This window comes from Tenrec ecaudatus, chromosome 5 (assembly GCF_050624435.1).
Source record: "Tenrec ecaudatus isolate mTenEca1 chromosome 5, mTenEca1.hap1, whole genome shotgun sequence".
Taxonomy (NCBI): Eukaryota; Metazoa; Chordata; class Mammalia; order Afrosoricida; family Tenrecidae; genus Tenrec; species Tenrec ecaudatus.
Genome location: NC_134534.1, coordinates 33966655 through 33985953, shown reverse-complemented (window position 1 = coordinate 33985953; position 19299 = coordinate 33966655). Strand labels below are relative to the sequence as shown.

At 40.5% G+C, this 19299-nt stretch overlaps 1 protein-coding gene across 1 annotated transcript in view; it reads right to left on the bottom strand.

Annotated features, from left to right (window-relative positions):
* Nucleotides 1–818: 818 nt before the first annotated feature.
* The window catches only part of LRP12 (LDL receptor related protein 12), a 73850-nt gene continuing 55369 nt past the window's right edge, over nucleotides 819–19299 (bottom strand). The window contains exons 3-7 of the mRNA XM_075549376.1: nucleotides 17324–17459; nucleotides 10815–11017; nucleotides 8109–9213; nucleotides 6498–6630; nucleotides 819–3097 (exon numbers count right to left, since the gene is read on the bottom strand). Of these exons, the coding sequence (XP_075405491.1) occupies nucleotides 2228–3097; nucleotides 6498–6630; nucleotides 8109–9213; nucleotides 10815–11017; nucleotides 17324–17459 (2447 nt within the window). The 3' untranslated portion in view covers nucleotides 819–2227. The remainder of the gene's footprint in view (nucleotides 3098–6497; nucleotides 6631–8108; nucleotides 9214–10814; nucleotides 11018–17323; nucleotides 17460–19299) is intronic.

Sequence of the window (19299 nt, the reverse complement as noted above, 5' to 3'; positions counted from 1 at the left end):
TCAAGATGGATCAATGCTTTAAATATGAAAATCAAGTAATAGAAATACCCAACTTTAAGTATTTATTAATTTCCCTGGAAAAAAGTACAAGCTACTATCTAGACTCTTGCTGTCAATGGGTATTCCGAGTGCCTATGCGTCTCCATGGATTTGGCAGTTGTCTTCTTAAAGGAAACTAAAAGGCTGAGAGCTAGCTGGGTTAAGAGGCTTTTTAACCGTTTGAAGCAGAGCGTATTACTTAACGATAAGTAAAACAGTACGTAAAGGAAGGCCTCCCTGTAGTCTCCTCTGTATAGGGTAGCATTTCATTAGAACCAAAAAATATGAACGTAAAAAACTGAATCCTGCCAGCAGAATGTTTCATACGGGTCAAAACTCACTGCCAGTGTGTCGATGCTGACAGACAGCAACCCTATAGGTCAAGGCAGAACTGCCTCCAGTGAGTTTCCAAGACCCACTTTAAGGGAGTAGAAAGGCTGGTGGTTTCCAACTGACTGTGCAGGAGGAGCCCAATGTGTAACCACTACATCGCCAGCACACCTTTCTGCAAATCATGCACAGAGAGGGGGCTGAGCTAGTGCATGTTAGAAGACACATCACTGAGAGAGGCAGTTTCCTCAAGGGCAAACTAATAGGTTGCGCATGGATTCTTAGCCAGACGGTCGGCAGAACCTCCTCCGGGTGAAGGATGAAGCTAAGCTCTTCTCTTGTATCTTTTCTTCTGGGTTTACTGCATATTTTATGGACTAAATTTGAACATGCACCCAAATCCAACAAAGAGGGAGCAAATGTGATTTAGAAAGTACCTCGAGGCAATATAAAAAAAAGTCATTTTAATTTTTGATACATATTAAAACATTTTAGTCAAGTCTTTCTGACGGGCATAACACAACAAATACACAAGACTTCAAACATGCTTTAAAATGACATTCAGCAAAGTACTTAAAATTTAATAAATAGCAATAATCACACACAAATATATTTTTCGTACTCAACCATTAGGCTACTAAAACAGACAACTACAGAATAAATAAATAGGAATCGACAATACAAAAAAATATGTCGAGTTTTGCAATTCACTCTACTTTAAAAAGGGGGGCCGTGATCTGAACTGTTTCTCACTTTGCATTTTTTCCCATTAGGGTGAGCCCCCCCTGAATGAAATTATTGGGAAAAAAATCACTTTCTTACAATAATGCAGTCTTTAAATACAACAAATAAATATGAAACCAGCAAAGTAATTTAAAGTTGTAATAAAAATGCAGCCCCTTCCCCCAAAGCTATGGAAATATAGTTGTTGTGGTAGCAAACAATAGTATTTAAAGTGGTAGTGCCGGGCACTACACTCAGCTGAGCGCTTGGAAAGACTTTAGTGCAAATCCCTAGGGTCAGATACAAGCGTCCCCCTGTATCAGGGAAAGACATTGCCGGTTGAAACTTATCTTGTACAGACTTTGTACATATGTTATAAAGTTTAAGATTAATGCATAGTAGAATATCTTCATCCACTTAATCCAGTCCCTAAGTAGAGATGAAAAAAGAAATGACTTGGGATTTTACCATTTGTTTTGTACCATCTTAGAGTATGAAAGTCAACATTAAAAAAATCTATAAAAGAGTTTTGTTTTTGCCAATAATTTCTCTACTATCTAAATTTCACATCACTGCATGTTAAACCTAAGAGAATATTTAGAGGAAGACACTTTCTTCCTGACAGGTTCAGATTATGATGAAATCCCATAATATTTAGACAAATGTGACATAAATAAAAACAGGAGTATGCAGTGTATTTTTTGTCTTTGTACATTAACCACCTTAACATCTAGTGGATTAAGTTTCAGGATGTGTTGGCACAAGCATAACGGGCTCGATGAAAAGAAGATACTATATTGTACAAACAAACCTTTGAACACAGGATGAACTGACAAACGAATTTCAGCAGCCGCATTTCTACTGTGAGCTACAGTACCAGGATAAAACCATGAGAAACAAATGGAAGAACATTACAGAAGAATATGAACACATAATGTATTTGTAGCTGCTAAAACAGTAAACACTAAACGTTCAGGGAGTTACAGGAGTACTTAATTCAAACATGCAGGCTAACACATCCAAGTAAGAAATCACCCTGCACCTTTTTAAAAAACAAAAACCAGTTTTCACTGTAAAGTTATAAAACAATGAAATATTGCTCCAACTTGCACACCATCTCTCTCCTGATTCACCCCTAGCAAAGCAGCAAAGCCTCGTCATCACTAGCTTCGTTCTTTAGTGTTGCTTCCAAGCATGTGTCCGGGATCTGGGCAGTGTGGACCATTCCACAGCGCTCACAGGGGCCATCTCGACCACTGGGCCTCCCTCCTGGGTTGGCTGCAGTAAATGGTGGTCTAAACCCTTGTCCTTGATCTGAGACAAGATCAAGAAGAGGTCTGGAGCAGTCATTCACATCCAAGTCCGAAGCTCCATCGGAAATTGGAATTAGCATTTCCACATCATCATCTTCTTCTCTTCCATTCACCCCATTATCAAGTTGTCTCAAAGGACTTTGGTTCTGATTTACAGAGGAGCTGGAGCGCCCTAACGTGAAACGTACCCAACGGAGCCCCTGAGTCATACGGCTGAGTGCATTTGTGAACTGGTGGCGTGCTGGACTGACACTTGGGGGCTCCACGCCTGTCACTTCCCTTCTAGTGTCTGTGGGACCACCGCGGGTACTCTGAGTGGAGGACCCTGCACACGCTCCCACGGGGGCTTCCACAGCAGTTGTGGGTGGGACTTTCTGGGGCAGAGGAGCTGCGACGGCCCCGGACGCTCCTGCAGTGTCTCTTCGCTCATTCTCTGTGTCCGTGTCGTCAGACTCCACGGAAAACAAACTCCGGTGAGAGCTGTTTCGTTCAGGTTCTCTGCTGGTGCTCTGGCTGGGGACCACTTCATCTCCATCTGCCGACACCAAAGCCAGCGACCCGGAGTGACGGGATCTTGCAAAATTAAAAATGCGGTTCCAGATGTTGCTGGATCTGCCTGCCATGGGCAGCCTGATGGAAGTGAATCCGAGCTGGGATCGTACAGCTAGCCGCAGGTTTTCCAAAACAGAAGCCTGGAAAATAAGAAAAGAGCTTGAGAGGGCAAACAAGGTATGAGACGAACAACATCCTTCTGTTGAGAATGTGTCACGGCAACCATTCCATTTCCCATTGTCGTTGGGGCCCAAGGAGAGCGGGTTCCATCCTTTCACCTGCGGGGGCTCCCGGCATCTGGCGCATGATCTGAACCACGGCTCCCACTGTGTCCTCAAGGTTCTGATACTTCACTTTGAACATACAAACTTCCAGATATTTTTAATGTCAGTGATAAAACCCATTTTTTTTAAAACCTCACATCATATTCCCCTCAGCTCCATAAGCCACTTCTAAAGGTAAACCAAGGCTAGAAAACAAAGCTAACTGAAACTTCCATGAAGGTAACATTACTGAGAAAATCTGACCCTTTATTTTCATATAAACACAGCAAATTAGACTTAATTAATGTGGCTGAAATTATGCCTGAAACATGTACAAAATATATTTCACATTGATTCTTAAGGACTTTTTTGAACTTAATAGATACTAAGGACTTATTTACATGGTCACATTTAAAGGAATTACTTTTCATAAGATAAAATATAATTAAAAAAGACAACTTAAACCCCAAACCAAAGTCAAACAAATTGCCATTGAGGTTTGGTTTGTTTTCGTAAAAGAATACAGAAATAAAAATCAAACTAGACTGCACAAAGTAATTGGTTTATAAGGACCGTACAATGGTATTTTGAGCCATTTGGCTCCCTATCAAACTTTAGATATTGAAGTTTCATTTTCTACTGCTTATTAAAAAGCATTACGTCTTTATCACGGAGCATAAACTATTCTCTCAGTATTACTGAAAAAGGATGATTTTTAGTTGGTAGACATAGAAGACATATCATCTATAGTGTTTATTCTACAGCAGCGGTTCTCAACCTGGGGGTGGTGACCCCTTTGGTGAGTGAACGAACCTTTCACAGGGGTTGTCTAAGGCTCTAAGACCATATTTCCAATGGTTTTAGGAACCGAGACACTGTTTCTCTATCCATCTCCTGATGGGTCTGCCCACCTGCAGATACACCCACCTACAGGGTCACCACAACACCAGGAACTGTAGGGTCGCGGCATTAGGCATTAGGAAGGTTGAGAAAGTAAAAAAGAAATCTTAAGCGCCACCTAGTGGTTATGAAAAGCAGTATTAGAAGTTGAAACAAAGCTCTCAGCATTTGGCATTTACTAGGTCTGTAAAAAACTGATGAATTGATATTTTTCATATGAAACAATGACAACAGACCAATATAATATTAAACTATAAAAGTCCTAATTTAAGCATATATATAATGACTTATAATAATATAACGTCTCAATTGAGGTTTTCCTATTTTGCACACAAAATCCAACTAGTATACCATGTAGATTTATTTACCTAGCAAATTACACCCAGAAAAATGTTTCTAAAATACAAATGCTTACCAAAGAGTTATTAAAAAATTCCCAAGTGAACTCTTAAAATGTCCCCTTGCCACCTCTGTCTCCAGCCTTTCCCCTCACACAAAGAGAACAAGGACAACGGGGGACAAGGAGCATGTGATACAACAGTTTTCTCCTTCCTTTTTTGTAATGCAAACTCACTGCATCAACTTAACTCTGACTCACAGTGACCCCCATGGGACAGAGTAAAACTGCCCCTGTGGGTTTCCTACACCGTACCTTCACAGGAGTAGAAAGCCCGTCTTTCTCCTGCAGAGAAGCAGGTGGTTTTGAACTGTTGCCCTTGTGGATTACAGCCCCAACACATAAACACTTCACCAACAGGTTTGTAACTGGCATTGCATTATTTATGATTTCCATGTAAGCCTTTGGAACATAATCCTTGGAAAGCTAAGAAATCACTATCACAGGAATATTATGTAACTGGGTCTTGGTAAAGTACTAATGTCAGTAAGTTTGTATACAGTACATATGGATTTCCTATACAAATAAGTCCAGTTTTGATGGGCCACTAATGACCAAGGGCCGAGAGTTGGAAATGACTGGCTTGTAACCAATAATACAATCACTGGGAAGTTTGGGGCAAAAAAAGAAAAAGAAAAAAAGTGGTCACACCCGTTATGTACTTCTCCAAGGATCTAAGGTCCTTTGTACTTCTCTAAGGCTGTGGTCATCAACACTTAGCTTCCAGCTCTGAAGCTCTGTGTGAGCACGACATTAATCCAGCAACAGACGCCCAACAGGATCACCTTGGGTGTAACGACCCTTCAAGATCATCAATGGCTTCAGCATCCTTAACCTGACTTTACCTATACTGTTAAGAGTGCGGTGATGGTCTCTAACACCCAGGCTGTTGTTGTTCTTTAAAAGATGGCAATTTTACATTATAATATAGGAAGGTATCTCATCAATGTTTTAAATTATTTTATATACGTCAAGTTTAAAGAGCAGAAATTATCTGCATTTTGAAATGATAAACAGCAGATAGAGAAATTTGATTTACCGAAAGTTACAAACATGAGAGTTTAATTAACTGAATAAAAAGCCTTTTGTAGAAGTAGACTTCTCTCCTAAGCACATTGCAGACGGATCGCGAGTTTACTCGTGTTTCGAGCACCATCTGTTATGGACAGATCCCGAGATAACTCGTGATTTCTACACGCTGTCTTCAGATGCCATCTGCTTGGATATATTTTAACTATTTCATCTAAATCTATTTAGGTGTTTACATCAGTAGTGAATGTATAAAACTTGATTGTCTTCATGTTCTCTTTATTTAGCATTTCAGTGCATTTTGGTTAAATCAAATAGTCACTATTTGTTTGAATTGTTTTGCAAGGAGTCATGCACTTACCATGATCAAACATCAGTGAAATGCTCAAGTGGTCCCCGTTACACAAAAAAGAATGAAGAAATTCTTAGCCCTAATTCTCTAATTTTTCAAAGTAATATAGATTATGTTGATTATTTTTATAAGAAGTTTATAATTTCATGAATATTATAGTTCATAAAAGTAATAATGTTCCACATACATTGTGTTTTTTTCAAATCAGGTAGAAATGTTAATGCTGTTTCAGTAACTTTCACTTACAAGTGGTTGATTAGTCTGGTATGTTACTAATATTCTATTAGTTTTAATACTCATCTTCTTAATGTTTAAGCTCAAGTAAAAATGATTTTCAAACTTTACTTATGAATTTTAATGTCCTAAAAACAGTAAAATGTTTAAGACTCACATAACCAAACTAGAAATATAAGGAACGAAGGTATACTTTTGCACTCTATATCACATGCTAAACTACATTGAAAAGCCGAGTTTAAAATCCTTTCTGTATTTAATACTTGCTTGTAAAAACACTGGCATAGTCAAGGGCTCGTGGTCTATCACAAAGACATATAGATTACATTTGTAAAAGTACTGAAATAGAATAGGTAACAATATACCTGATTAGGTGAACAAACAGGAAAATCTTCAACTGGTGGAATTAAACCCTGAGCAATCAATTGTCCATAAGAGGGGGGAGCTTCTCGTCTTAACAATTCTGCTTCTACTCTGGACAGCTGGGTTTCAAACGATCTTTAAGAATAGAAAGGGGAAAGAAAAGGTTAAAAGAAAAAAAGGAAAGAGCAAGAAATAAGATTTTAGTTATTAACCATTTAAACCATATGCATGTGAGTGAGTAGATCTGAAGCATTTCTAAAGCTCAGTCCTCCTACAGATAGTTCCTGAGGACTGTCACTGCTTCTATGCTGGAAACATTAAGATGAGGCAGTCTGTCCTCAGGGGACTCCACAGTGGCAGAGGCCTGGATTGCTATGTTTAAGTAAGCTGGAAATTCCTAGAAAGGGGAGAAACAAAAATCTTTAAACTCCTACAGTCATAAGGGAGGGTGGGGGTTGGTGCGACACTCCAGACAAACATATTTGAAAGCTCGTAAAAGACACTTTATCGCATCCAACACATTTCCCAAGCAGGGCAGAGTCAAACAATGAGTCACCGACACACTTTCTGGAATGACTGGTTCTTGAACTCAGGACCTCTGACCCTTCATTATGCTGTCGTGCTGCAGTGTGGTAAAAGGTTTCCTTGGCTAGTTATATGTGTCCAAAGAAACTGTGCAGCACTGACTATTCTGGTACCGCACATCTGAGCGTGTCTGTGTGTTCACCACCCGACAGGTGAAGCCTCTTGTCCCATCTGTAACTTATAACTGCTGGAACTGTCTTCACAGCTCTGATTCCCGGGGAGCTTTCTGCCTTCAGCATCTCTCAGGCTCATCCACCCTTCACCAGGATGAAGGTCAATTCTGACAGGGGGATTCTCCTTCTGGAAAAATGCCTTTACTGGTTAACCACGTCTTTCTGAACTCAGAAGAGACCTCCAGCATGGCTCCCAGAGCCACTGGACGCGAGTCCTGTACTCCCATCTTGTGTTCCATTCGTCCTTCCTAAGTACTGCAAATCCTCCATGTGCGGACCCCGAACAACAGTGAAGTCCTAATTCTATTTATTGTGCCCAGCCTATTTCCCCTCCAAACTACCTTTCCTTACTACACTCCATTACAACTTCAAGGTACATTTTAAATGGTACCTCAGCCATGAAAGTTTTCACAATCCTCCATCAGGTCAGCTCACTTCTGAGTTTGTAACAATTTATTTTATAATTCCTATTGCACTTACACTTTTGCCTATGATATTTCTCTTAACCCATTTTGGAATTCTTTCCACCAAATTTCAAACTCTTTGTGAGGTTATTATGCCTTCGATATGAAACTGGTGAATTAATACTTATAAAAACACGTTTCAAACAAAATGACAAGATTCATGTTGACACAGAAACTAGCAAACAAAGTAGTCATCCTCTAAATAGTGATTAGTTTTTCACACAAGTTTTATATATTCTAAGAGATATTTATATATTTCATTTTATATATTCTAAGAGCTATTTCTCCATTTCTAATGGCAAACCCAACTAGCCTGCTAAGCACACTAGTGTTTTCGGTCCTGTTTTCACTGTCGGACCCCTGACCATGAGGGTGCTGTCTGGGGACTGACCTCCGCTCAAACATTCTTAGGGAATAGAGTTTGCAGGTACATCCCAGTGCAATGACGAGCAGCAGGCCGCAGATCAGGCTCCCTATGACGGCTGCAGTTATGACCCTGGTAGGCACAATGACCGGGCAGTTCTCCTCATCGCTGCCGTCGCCACAGTCATCTTGAGAGTCGCACACCCAGCTTTCAAACACGCAGCGGTTGTTTTTACAGTGAAAATTCCCTGGCTGGCAGAAGAAGCAGTTCTTCTCGTCGGAGCCATTCGGGCAGTGGTTCTGGTAGTTGCAGCGGTCCGAGCGCGGGTAACACACCCCATTGCGGGAGCAGGGGAATTCCTCCTTTTGGCACATGGTGCAGTTGACTTCATCCCTTCCGTTTGGGCAGTGCCAGTAGCCGTCGCAGCGCTGCTGCTCCGTGTAGCAGCCCCAGTGTCCCCCGCAGGGGATTTCCCAGGGCAAGCAGAAGCCGTCCACCTGGTAAGTCGCATTAAAGCCTCTTGCAGCATTCACTTTATCAGCACAAAAATGTACCCTTATCTGCCCAGACGAAGACACGACTGTCAGAGGGGCGTGAGCGTCAAAAGCAGTGAGCACACGCAAAAGTTTGTGCGGATTCTCCTCCAACCCATCATAGATCTTGACATAGTCGCCGTAACCAGTCCCATCGAGCTTAAAGTCGGTGAAGCGTACAATGACCTTGCGGTGGTCACCGGTGTCTATGAGCCAGGTGCAGTTGCTTCCCGGAGGGTAGAAGTCCGGGTAATTGGGGGAATTGAAAGTACCATAGAAGTATTTCAACCACTGCCCGCAGGTTGGCACATCACAGTCGATCTCATCCCCCAGATCGAGGCAGTCGATGTTGCCGTCACATTTTAAGGATTCCGGGAGGCAGGTGTAAACTTTGGTAAAGCGCGAGAGACACTGGAACTGGTTGTAAGCACAGGGCTGAAAGGATGCCGCCGTCGGAGGCGTAGCGTCTTTGGCACAGACCTCTTCGTCGGAGCCATCTCCACACTCATCCATGTTGTTACATTTCCAGGCTTCAGGTATGCACTTGCCGTTCCCACACCGAAACTGATCACAAGCACAGTTGGGTTCCTCAGATTTCCCTGGAGGCGGAGAGGGGGAGGGGGCAGGAGAGGAGGGGGAGGAGACAAGAAGAGAAAAATACACTTTAAGACATTTTTTTCAGTTCAATTTTTCCCACCGAGCCAACACGTTTGAAATGTCTAATTTCCTGACGTGAATTACATTAATCATGTTGGGCAGCCCTCACTCAGAATCACCGCCACATCTCCCATCACCATCAGCAAGCTTTCCCTGCAGCTAGAGAGGTGTTTTTATGATCCAAATTGTTTGTAAGTCTAAGTGATAGGGGTTTCAAAATAACTTATGAGAGAATTGTTACGTTCTAATGACAAATTTGTACTGGTCCATTAGTTACCCCACAGCTCACACTGCTTTGTATTGTTTAAATTAATCATAACACAATGCGAGTACTTGTATTTTACAGTTTGTGTTGTGTTACCACACTAGCAGAGACAGATTCTGAGAGAATTCCCAGTTTCTACTGTTTTGTTTCTAAGTGTACAGCAATAATGAGGCAGAGGGGAAAACAACAGCAGAACCCTAACCAGACCCACGGCCATCAGTCAGTTCCATCGGACAGTGATGGTAAGCAAGCAGGAACCATGTCACTGTTCCCAAGGCTATGCTTCCACACAAGCAAGCAGTCACCTCCTTCTCGCAGGAAGTAGCTGGTGGGTTTGAACTGCCGATCTTTTAGTTAACCACCAAGCACTATAACCAATGAGCCATGAGTTCAAGCTCCTTTTTAGACCCCCAGACTCTTCAAATTTTGGCAATGCTAGGCTAACATTTATCCCTCTATTAACAATCCATTTACTGGTAAATAAGTGACAGAAAATGTGATTCAGACAGTATATAATACAAGACTGTATTAATAAAAGAAAAGCATGTTTCTTAAGGAAGAAAACGTAACTAAGTTTTCAGCAAATACAGGTCTCATGCTCTAAATTATTAAACTAAATGTTTGACCAATTTCTCTGGATAAAGTTTAAGAATAGCAACAGACTTTCTTTTAAGAGTATAAGCTACAAAGGTAAAACTGAGCATATGTTTAAAGATTCATAGACAATGATGAATCACACAAAACTCTGCCGTGAAGTAAATTTCAGGGTCCAGGTACACATTTGAGGGAGAAAACGTACACTTTTAGAAATACACATGTTTAAAGTATCTAAAAAGAAAACTGACCTTAGCTTTTTCATGAAACACAGTTTTGACACTCGGCACTAGATCATGGGTTCTTAAGCTTATTTGGGCCACCACCCACTTTTCAGGGCCGGGGAGTTTTTTTTTCCCCTTCCCCATCCAGCAATGAAAAGTTTCTGTGCTGTAGCCCATAAGGCAGGGCATGGGTAGGTGTCTGCTTTTGCAGCCTGTCCTGGAGGGGCCTCCCAGAGGGGGTGCTATCACCCGCTTTGGGAAACACTGCTTTAGGGCAGCTAGAAGCACACCCTCGGCTCCCCGGACATCTAGCCATCGTCAAACAGGCAATGTTTCAAAAGTTATCCTCAAAGTGATAGAACAGTTAATACTATAGAATTTAGCGGATTATCTTTTTTAAAAGCATATCTATTTAAAACACCTTTAAAAAAAGAGCTAATTATCTTATTTAAAAACACACCTGAAAAATACGCCAGTCTGAAGCCTTTCCTAGATATGCTGTCGTCTGAATGGAATCTGACCCACACGTGGTCTTGTGAAGAAATGTATGGAGGTGGTATCGTGGAGCCACAAGCTCTGTAACTTTCAATATTCTTGTACGTCTCTATTGTCAGCCAGTCCGAACTGCATCTTCTGGATCCTTGAATATCAAAGTCCTGGAAACTATAAATATCAGAAAAGAATATTGAAAATAACTTGAAAATAACAAAATACAATATAACTGAGGACATTATTTTTATAAACCTCATGCATTGTTCATTCTGCTAGGTGTTCTAGTTATACCGACTATTATTTGCAAATAGTCCTTCTTTGTTCCTAGAATTTATAACTTTGCAGAGTCACGAAAATACTTATTTTTCATCAGCAATACCACATCATTCCTGCTCAGGCTGAAAGCACAGGGACAGTGGGATCCTTTCCTCCCTCCCAGGACAGCTCCGCCCTTTCATGAAGCACCGTTTTCATGTGGTGTTTTCTTTTTTCAACTTTAAGAATTCTCTCTCAGTAGGCTCGCTATGAAAATGCAAATGATACACACATTTATAGAGTAGTATGTAAAAGAACGTCTTTAAAATCTTTCCTTAGGCTACTGCTGAGACCCTGAATATTCATTCAATGCTCATGCTGTCAGATTCTGGCCGTGGATTCACTTATACCATCACCTGGAAGGAACCAGCCTCAGATATCCCTGTGCAACTTGAGCCCTGAGGAGGGATGCAGGGATCCATGTGTTTGTGTCCTTGTGCTACGCTTCTATCACACACAACTTATTGTCCTGTTTCCTTTTGACAAATTTCCCTCGTTAAAGGAAGGCTCTTCTCTCAATGGTCACATCGGCATCACACTGGTTCCCCGGATTTTTGTCTGGTTATAATGTTTAACTGCTCAGAAATAACTGTACTTTCTCTGCCTCCTGAGTTCTAAATAAAGCACATAATCTTTTCTAGTCTCAATTAATAGAAATTCTGTGCAGTACATAGTGAGAAAGGCTGCTGTGTGGATTTTGGAGGGAGACTTTTAATTCAGAGCACCCCAAAGTATCCTGTGTCTGAGGCAGAAACTCTGCTCTACAAGCTGATAAAGTATCCACACAGCTTCCTTTTGGTTTGGATTAGGCTTGTCATAGCCTCACTCAATGTAAAATTTATAGTTTACATTTACAGAAAAAAAACCTAGCAAAACTCTAAGTAAAAATAAAGACATAAATGAACAATTTTTTGCAGAGAAAAGTCCATCAGTTTTAGAATGCATTTTCACATACATCGCTTTATACTCCAATAGTAAATCTTATAATTCATAAAATATGAATGTGAGTAAAGGCACAACATTCACACACATAAAAGCACATAGGAAATTAACCAGGGAGACTAAAACACCCTTTCCTTAGACCTAAACATGTCTCACCAAAAAGAGGTCTATTTCTCTTTGCCTCGGCCTTAACGAAACAATGATGCAAATCTAATTTGCTCAGTATTTGTCTTTTAAGATTTTTTCTAACTGCAACTAAGGCTGATAGTCAATTTGTTTCTGATTATTTCTCACTACTGTAAATAAAAGCACCCTTATACATGTAACTATCACTCTGCTTATGGGCAAGTACTTCTCTACAGTTCTAAAAGTAGAACTGCTAAGTCAAAAGACAATTCTGCTTTAATTTGTTAAGATATTGGTAGCAAAGGTTTTTAATAACTCACAATTTCACTGAAGTGTATTTAAGCACCACATAACTCTGGCAAAAATAGATACGATTTGTTAACTGCTTCCAAAAAGGTGGGCAGACACGATTTCAATGTTCTGTTTTACACTGCCTTAAATACTGAGGCAAGCCTTGCTAGTCGAGTGGGTCACTCATAACCACAAGGTCAGCTGTTCAAATTCACCAGCCACTCCAAGGAGAAAGATGAATTTACTGGCAATCTCTGTTTTACTGTGAATTTCTTTAAATTATTTTTTCATTAAAAAATATTAACCACAAGATAAGCAGTTCAAAGGCTATTAGTTCCCACAATGACTTTGAAACCCCTATCAGGTGGTTCTGAGTTAGAATCGACTCTATGGCAGAGCATAAAACCCTACAAACTAATTAATAGGCCCAATCAGATAATCTAACTCTTAAAGATGAGATGACTTAATCCAGTTATGAAGTTTACTTAATATACCTTCTTTTGAGAAAGGAAGGCAGCCTTCTTTGACATTGAAATTTTCTGTGCAGTTATTGTTCCTCAGCTACATGTTCAAGACGGTTGTATTTTTTTGTCAGATGTTTTAATTCAAATACTAAAACACTCTTATCCTAACAAAGACCAACTAAGAGTAATCTTTATTTCTATAGTTTCCTTTCAAGTTGGCTGGAAAAAGAAACCAAAACATCTCAATGTATTTTCACTAGCCTCTAATGAAAATTCGCAGTTCCTTCAACTGTAAATATAAGCAACAAACCATCACTGGATTTACAATTGGTGTCACCAACAGGCATCACATTGTCACTTAACATTCTCATTTTACAATTCTTTTGTTACATGTATTTAGAAATACCATTTACACTCCTAACTACTTAGAAAGCACAGGATCTACGAGAATCATCACCTAATCTTATTCAAGTATTAATAAATAAGCATACCTTATATTACAAGTACTCTAAAATACCTGATAACTCTATTTCAATGTAACTGGTTCCATATGTAATAAAATGCATTTTATTTTAGGAATTTCCAGACTTGATTCCATAGGTCTCACCAGGCTACCAAAAGTGTCTATGTAAGCATAAAACAGTTAGAAAAGAATCCCTGGTATATAGCTATTATCTGATATAAACCTGTATGTCTTTACCATTACATGTTCTATGTTCTGGAATTTGGATTACAGACTCATTTTGGAAAAGCTTTCTGGTCCTCTCTGCTTCACAGTCCCTCCCCTATTCCATCTATCTTGTCGATGCCTCTTCCCTGTATCTTCACACCAGAACCAGCTTTAAATGGTGGACAGGGCACAGGGGCTCTTGCCACCGTGGTGGTATGTGCACTGAGCTGATTCAAAGGCAGAGCAACTTAAATTGACCTTTCTTAGAGTGTGTCTTCCTGCCTTTCCAAACCCTCAGCCCCAGGTAAGTCCAGGCGTTGGTTAAAGTTTTTCCCCCAGTTAATTTCTTGAGCAAAATAGTTCAACCTTAGTCCATGGCTTCAAGTAAGACGTTTTCTCTTTGGGCCTTTGTTGATTTAGGTGGATTTCAAAGAACAGAGATGTAGTAAAATTTCCTTTATATAACCATCTTCTAACCAGTTTTATACAGAGTTCTAGGTATTGCTTATTGTGTATAATTTCAGTTTCCCTTCTATCCTGATTTTAAAAAAATTCTATTTGAAATTCCACTTGGCGACTAATTTTTATTTTACCTTTACAGGAAAGAATGTTGCCTGTTTATCAAAAGGCTTTAAAACATCGATTCTACATAATCATATGCTTTTTCTTTTGATGTAATATGGTAAATTAATTAAAATTTTCCTAATACTGATTCATCTTTATGTTTTTATTAATTGAATTTGATTATGGCATGATTTTTGGATACTTTGTTTAGGCTTCTACATCAATATTCACAAGTGAAACTGTCTCTGTGTATGTGTGTCAGCTTCTGAAAGTTTTTGTGTTACCATGATAACCTCGGTAAAAGCAAGAAGACAATGACTAAATTCAACTTCCAATCCTTAGTAAGCTGTAGAAGTCCAAATTCATCAACTCCTTTCAGAATCTAGGAACTCTCCCTTTAGATGGAGGGTGCTGTCATAATTGGTCTCTGTTTCAGTAGTACAGTGCTTGGTTTGTAGTGTAGCTTACTTCGTGAAATCTCAAGTATCCAACATACATGGTCGGAACCAGATGGTGGTGACTCTAGACAAGCGCCTCTGCTACCAAAAATGCCAAGTTTCACATCACAGCAAGTTTCAATTTGGGGTTGGATTTTTAGCTCAAAAGATAAAAAATCTCTACAAATTCTAGTGTTATGTTAAAAACAATAATAATATTTGAAATCTCTGGTGAAAATGATTATGGGGGGGCAAGCAAGTGAATACACTCATATTAGCTAGACTACAAGTAAGAAAGTAGACATATGTTCAGTTTCCAACATTGGTATCATCGCAGGATAACCTTCCTGGTTCATCTTTCCAACCAATCAGGCAAGAACATCAAGCTCCTCGCAAGTATGTAAGTTCAACTCTAGGGAGCCAACTATGTAGCAGGACAAAGAAAACCAACCCCATGGTGATCCCTGTCATACAGGGGATGGGCTAGAGCTGTGTTTCTCGAGAGATTGTTTTTTTCCCTCGGTTTATAAAAACAAAAAGAACGAAGGAGAAAGATGCAAAAGTAGGTTTGCATCTTAACGCAGATTTTGTTCATAAGCATTTTGAAAAAAGTGAAATGAAAGGATCAGTCTGCGAACTGAGACACCCGCGCGGCCGTCACACCGACTGACGGAGCTCCTCGGCGGTGTTTCCCAAAGCGGGGGCACCGGAACGATCCAAGGGGGCGGCAAAAGCAGCTACCGGTATGTCATCTGAGATTACGGGTTATCATGATAAAGGCTTCAATTGCCAGGGGACATGACCAGTAATATTAATAAAATTATATATATATCACATATACTTGAGTATAAGCCGACCGGAATATCAGACGAGGCACCTAATTTCACCATAAAAAATGTGCTGCAAAACTCAGCTCAGACGCGAGTATATTTGACATATATGTGTGTGTGTGTGTATTCCAGCCACCCCCTCTGAAAAGGGGGTAGTAAGCTGTGGTAGTTACATAATTTTATATCAACTAGAAGATATATAAAAGCATAAGGGTGGTCTCCAACCTGTCAATCAAGTCAGCCTGACGGTGTCTCCTTGTGCGTGTGGCCTCCCTCTCTCTGCCTTGACTCTCCTGCTTGATGGCCATCCCGACAGCTGCCCGGGCCCTGCCATGTCCAACCTTCGGTCCACGAGACATTGCATCCACTGGCCCGTGACAGTGCTGCATTCTGATGATGTGAGCCTGAAGAGGGACTTACGGACCTGAGTTGGATTTGGCTGGGATGTTCCTTAATACCTAATTACTTATTGATATAAAGTTCTTTCTTACACAAGTGTCAATATGGCCTAACACATAGGTCAAATACGTTTGGGAACCTATGCTATAGGTTCAAGATGCAAACCTACTTTTGCATCTCTCCTTCGTTCCTTTTGTTTGTATAAGCTGAGGAGAGAACCAATCTCTCTCTTGAAGCACAGCTCCCACCCATCTGCTGTCTGACAGGGACCACCATGTGGTTGGTTTTCTGAGGCTATACATCTTTATGGGAGCAGAAAACCTCATCCACCTCCAGCAGAGCAGCTGCTACAGGGGTCTGAATCACTGACCTTGCGGTTAGCATTGCAATGCTTTACCCAACAGTGCCACAGAATCTGACCCTTCTCACTCTTAGAGCCCCATGATTCCTACCCATACACACCTGAAAGGATGCTGAACACGGTCTCTGAAGGGGAGTGGCATTCTTATGTTTCAATTCCAGTCAAGCTCTCCGTTTGTTGCTGTCCAGTCTCTTTGAACTCACAGCGGCCTCCAAGGCAGATTAGAACTGCCCTCCGGGCTTTCCTGGGTGGTAAGTCATCTTTACAGGACAGAGCGGGGTCGTTCCTCCTGAGGAGCTGCTGGTAGGTTCGAACCACTGACTTTTTGGCTAGCTGCCCAGTGCTTAACCATTGTGCCACTGGGGACCTTTAGTTTGTTTAAAGACACTATTTTCTTTTGCCTTCAGGAAAATATACAATTTTAAATAGCCGTGATATAGTTTCCTTAAGCAAGCACTGACATTTTTCTCAACACCATAGTCCCACACTTTCTCTGTAACTAATTCATTAAGTGATTTCTACAATGAATCTTCTTAATATCACTTTTAGTTTAGAATCTGAAATTCATGGGTCTTTCCTCAAGGATGCCTTTCACTTTCCCCCCGAATATTTTGTATTCTTTTGTTCAAAGTTAGAAAAATATTTTTCTAAACATAGTATTTATGCACTATTTGCATGTTTCAAGGATAGAGAACTCTACTAATGAGACTAAAGTCACGATCTACACCCACCAGTAGAATGATGAGTTTTGGTAGCTTGTCCACAGCCAAGGATTACAATATTGATCCTAATAAGCCATTTTGCAAATGTATGCCTTTTGTTCACAGGTGGGCTAGAGGAACGTGGCAGGCTCGATGCAATCTGCCCTTAGGAAATATTCAAAACACATGCTTCACTAACAGTAGCTAAAGGACGGTCATTATTCTTCCTGCACGATAGAACTGATAGGTATGATTCATTACATTGTCTGAGAGGCTTCTTTTTTATATTACTGCATGTTGAATAACGATAGTTGGGAATTGAATTTGTATTTTATAATAAAATAATATAGAGCAACACAGAAGTGGATCAGAATTACCTGATAGTAATGATTTCCCCTGGGTTTGCCTTTATGAACCAGCTACAGTTGGTCTTGGCAGGATACTCGGAGGGCCAGCCTGGGCTGGTGATTATCCCACTCGGTGCTCGAATTTGTTCTGGAGTCTCGCCACAAGCTGGAAGAGAGCCAAAGCAGTTCCAGCTAATTATTATACTTTCCGCACAGCATTATGAACACCAGCATTTATGAACAACAAACACAAAACCCCACTTCAGACAACCAATCATATACAATAAAATATGGTATTAGCAACTCTGAAGGGCTTGTTATTCTAATAAGATACGTCTTGCCTGCCCTTTTAGTCAAAGCCCCGTAACCTAATTAAGCACACAGTCAGCCCGGGCACAGACTTTCAGATCGGATCTGGAATAACAGTTTAAGAGTCATGATTGCTAGGTTTGGCCATAGAGACTGAGCTTTCTATCTTCAAAACTGTCTTTTAAAATTGGTTTACTCAAATTACCTCAAGGTTCAACATGTACTCCACTATTGTTCACAATGCTGCATTTAGGGCACTTTAAATGAAAGTCTTCTGAACAAAGCCATACAGAAAACCTACGAAACTGTGCCCTGAAGTGTGGGATTATCATTTTTGTTAAGAGGTTAGTGGATCATTGAGTAAGGCAAGTAGAACATTAACCTCAAAATTATGCAAAATAATTGTGAAATCTAGTCAGCAACACTCCAAAACATTATTACAGGGCTATGAATAATTCCTGTTATTTCAATAAAGCTTCAAAATACCAACAATATATGATTAGCTATCTGAATATCATAAAGGAAAATACTCATGCAAGCTGTATGTGCTACTACCAGCAGCTTCTCTGATTACTTTCCTTGCATTATCTTGAAACCCCACTGCAAAACAGTTCATATTTCACCTATCCCAAATTTGGCCGACAGCCTGAGTTTAATCTCTCCCAATCATAAAAAAAAGGCCATCAAGCTACAAAACATTGTATGATGAATATTTAAGCCTTCAGGAGACAAATTCATAGCCTATACCTTTACTTATACTCTTTGAACAAATCAGATTACCTGGTTTTCATGTAAGAGCAGAGGAGGAATAACCAATTTAGAGCACATTGTTGTTAAGCGGTGTCGCTGCGTGGACCCATTCAGACCCTCTGTACATTGAACAAGATACCACCGGTGCTGAGGCCGTCCATTCCACGCCCCCCTTCAGAATGCGACGAGTCCTGGCAGTACAGCGGCTATGAACTGGACTGCCAACCCCAAGGCCAACACTGAGAACCCCTAGCTGCCCTGGGGGAGAACGACAAGACTTCCTAACACTTTATGTGAAGAGCTCACTCTCAGAAACCCAAGGGGCAGTTCTCCCCTGTCCTAGAGGGTCGTTAGGAGCTGGAGTCAACTCAATGGCAGGGAGAGAGATATTAACCCTTCTTCTGATTTCAAGGTGTGCCCCATTAGCAAAGGACGGTTTCACACCACTAAGGCTGGCTCTCTTTTGAAGAGGCAGCTCTTTCCCAGTTAAATTTTGAGTGCATTTCTGGCACTTTGAGACAAAAGAAGCCCTGGTGGTGTAATGGGTCATGTGTTGGGGCTACTACCAACAGGGCCTGCAGTTCAAAACCACCACTCTTTAAGCTACACTGCTTAAAAAGTCAATCCTTATTTCTATAGAATAACCTATTTTCTAAAGAAAACATACAATCAAGTTTTAAAAGTCATTCCTCCCACGAGGGGGGGGGGGGAAGCCCCATGAAGCAAATGAGTCAGTCTGGAAATACGGCACGTAACAAACAGGATCTTGGTTTGAAATTAACTCAGAATATCAAGATTCCTGGCATAGAATCTACCCTACAGAGACATATATACAGAGGTTACTATGTACCTCATTGTCCATGCAGTCAAAGCTCCCAGCTGTTTAACTGTGAAAAGTCAGTCAATTTTCTTACCAAAAGATGTAAACTTTAATAAATACTTTAAAG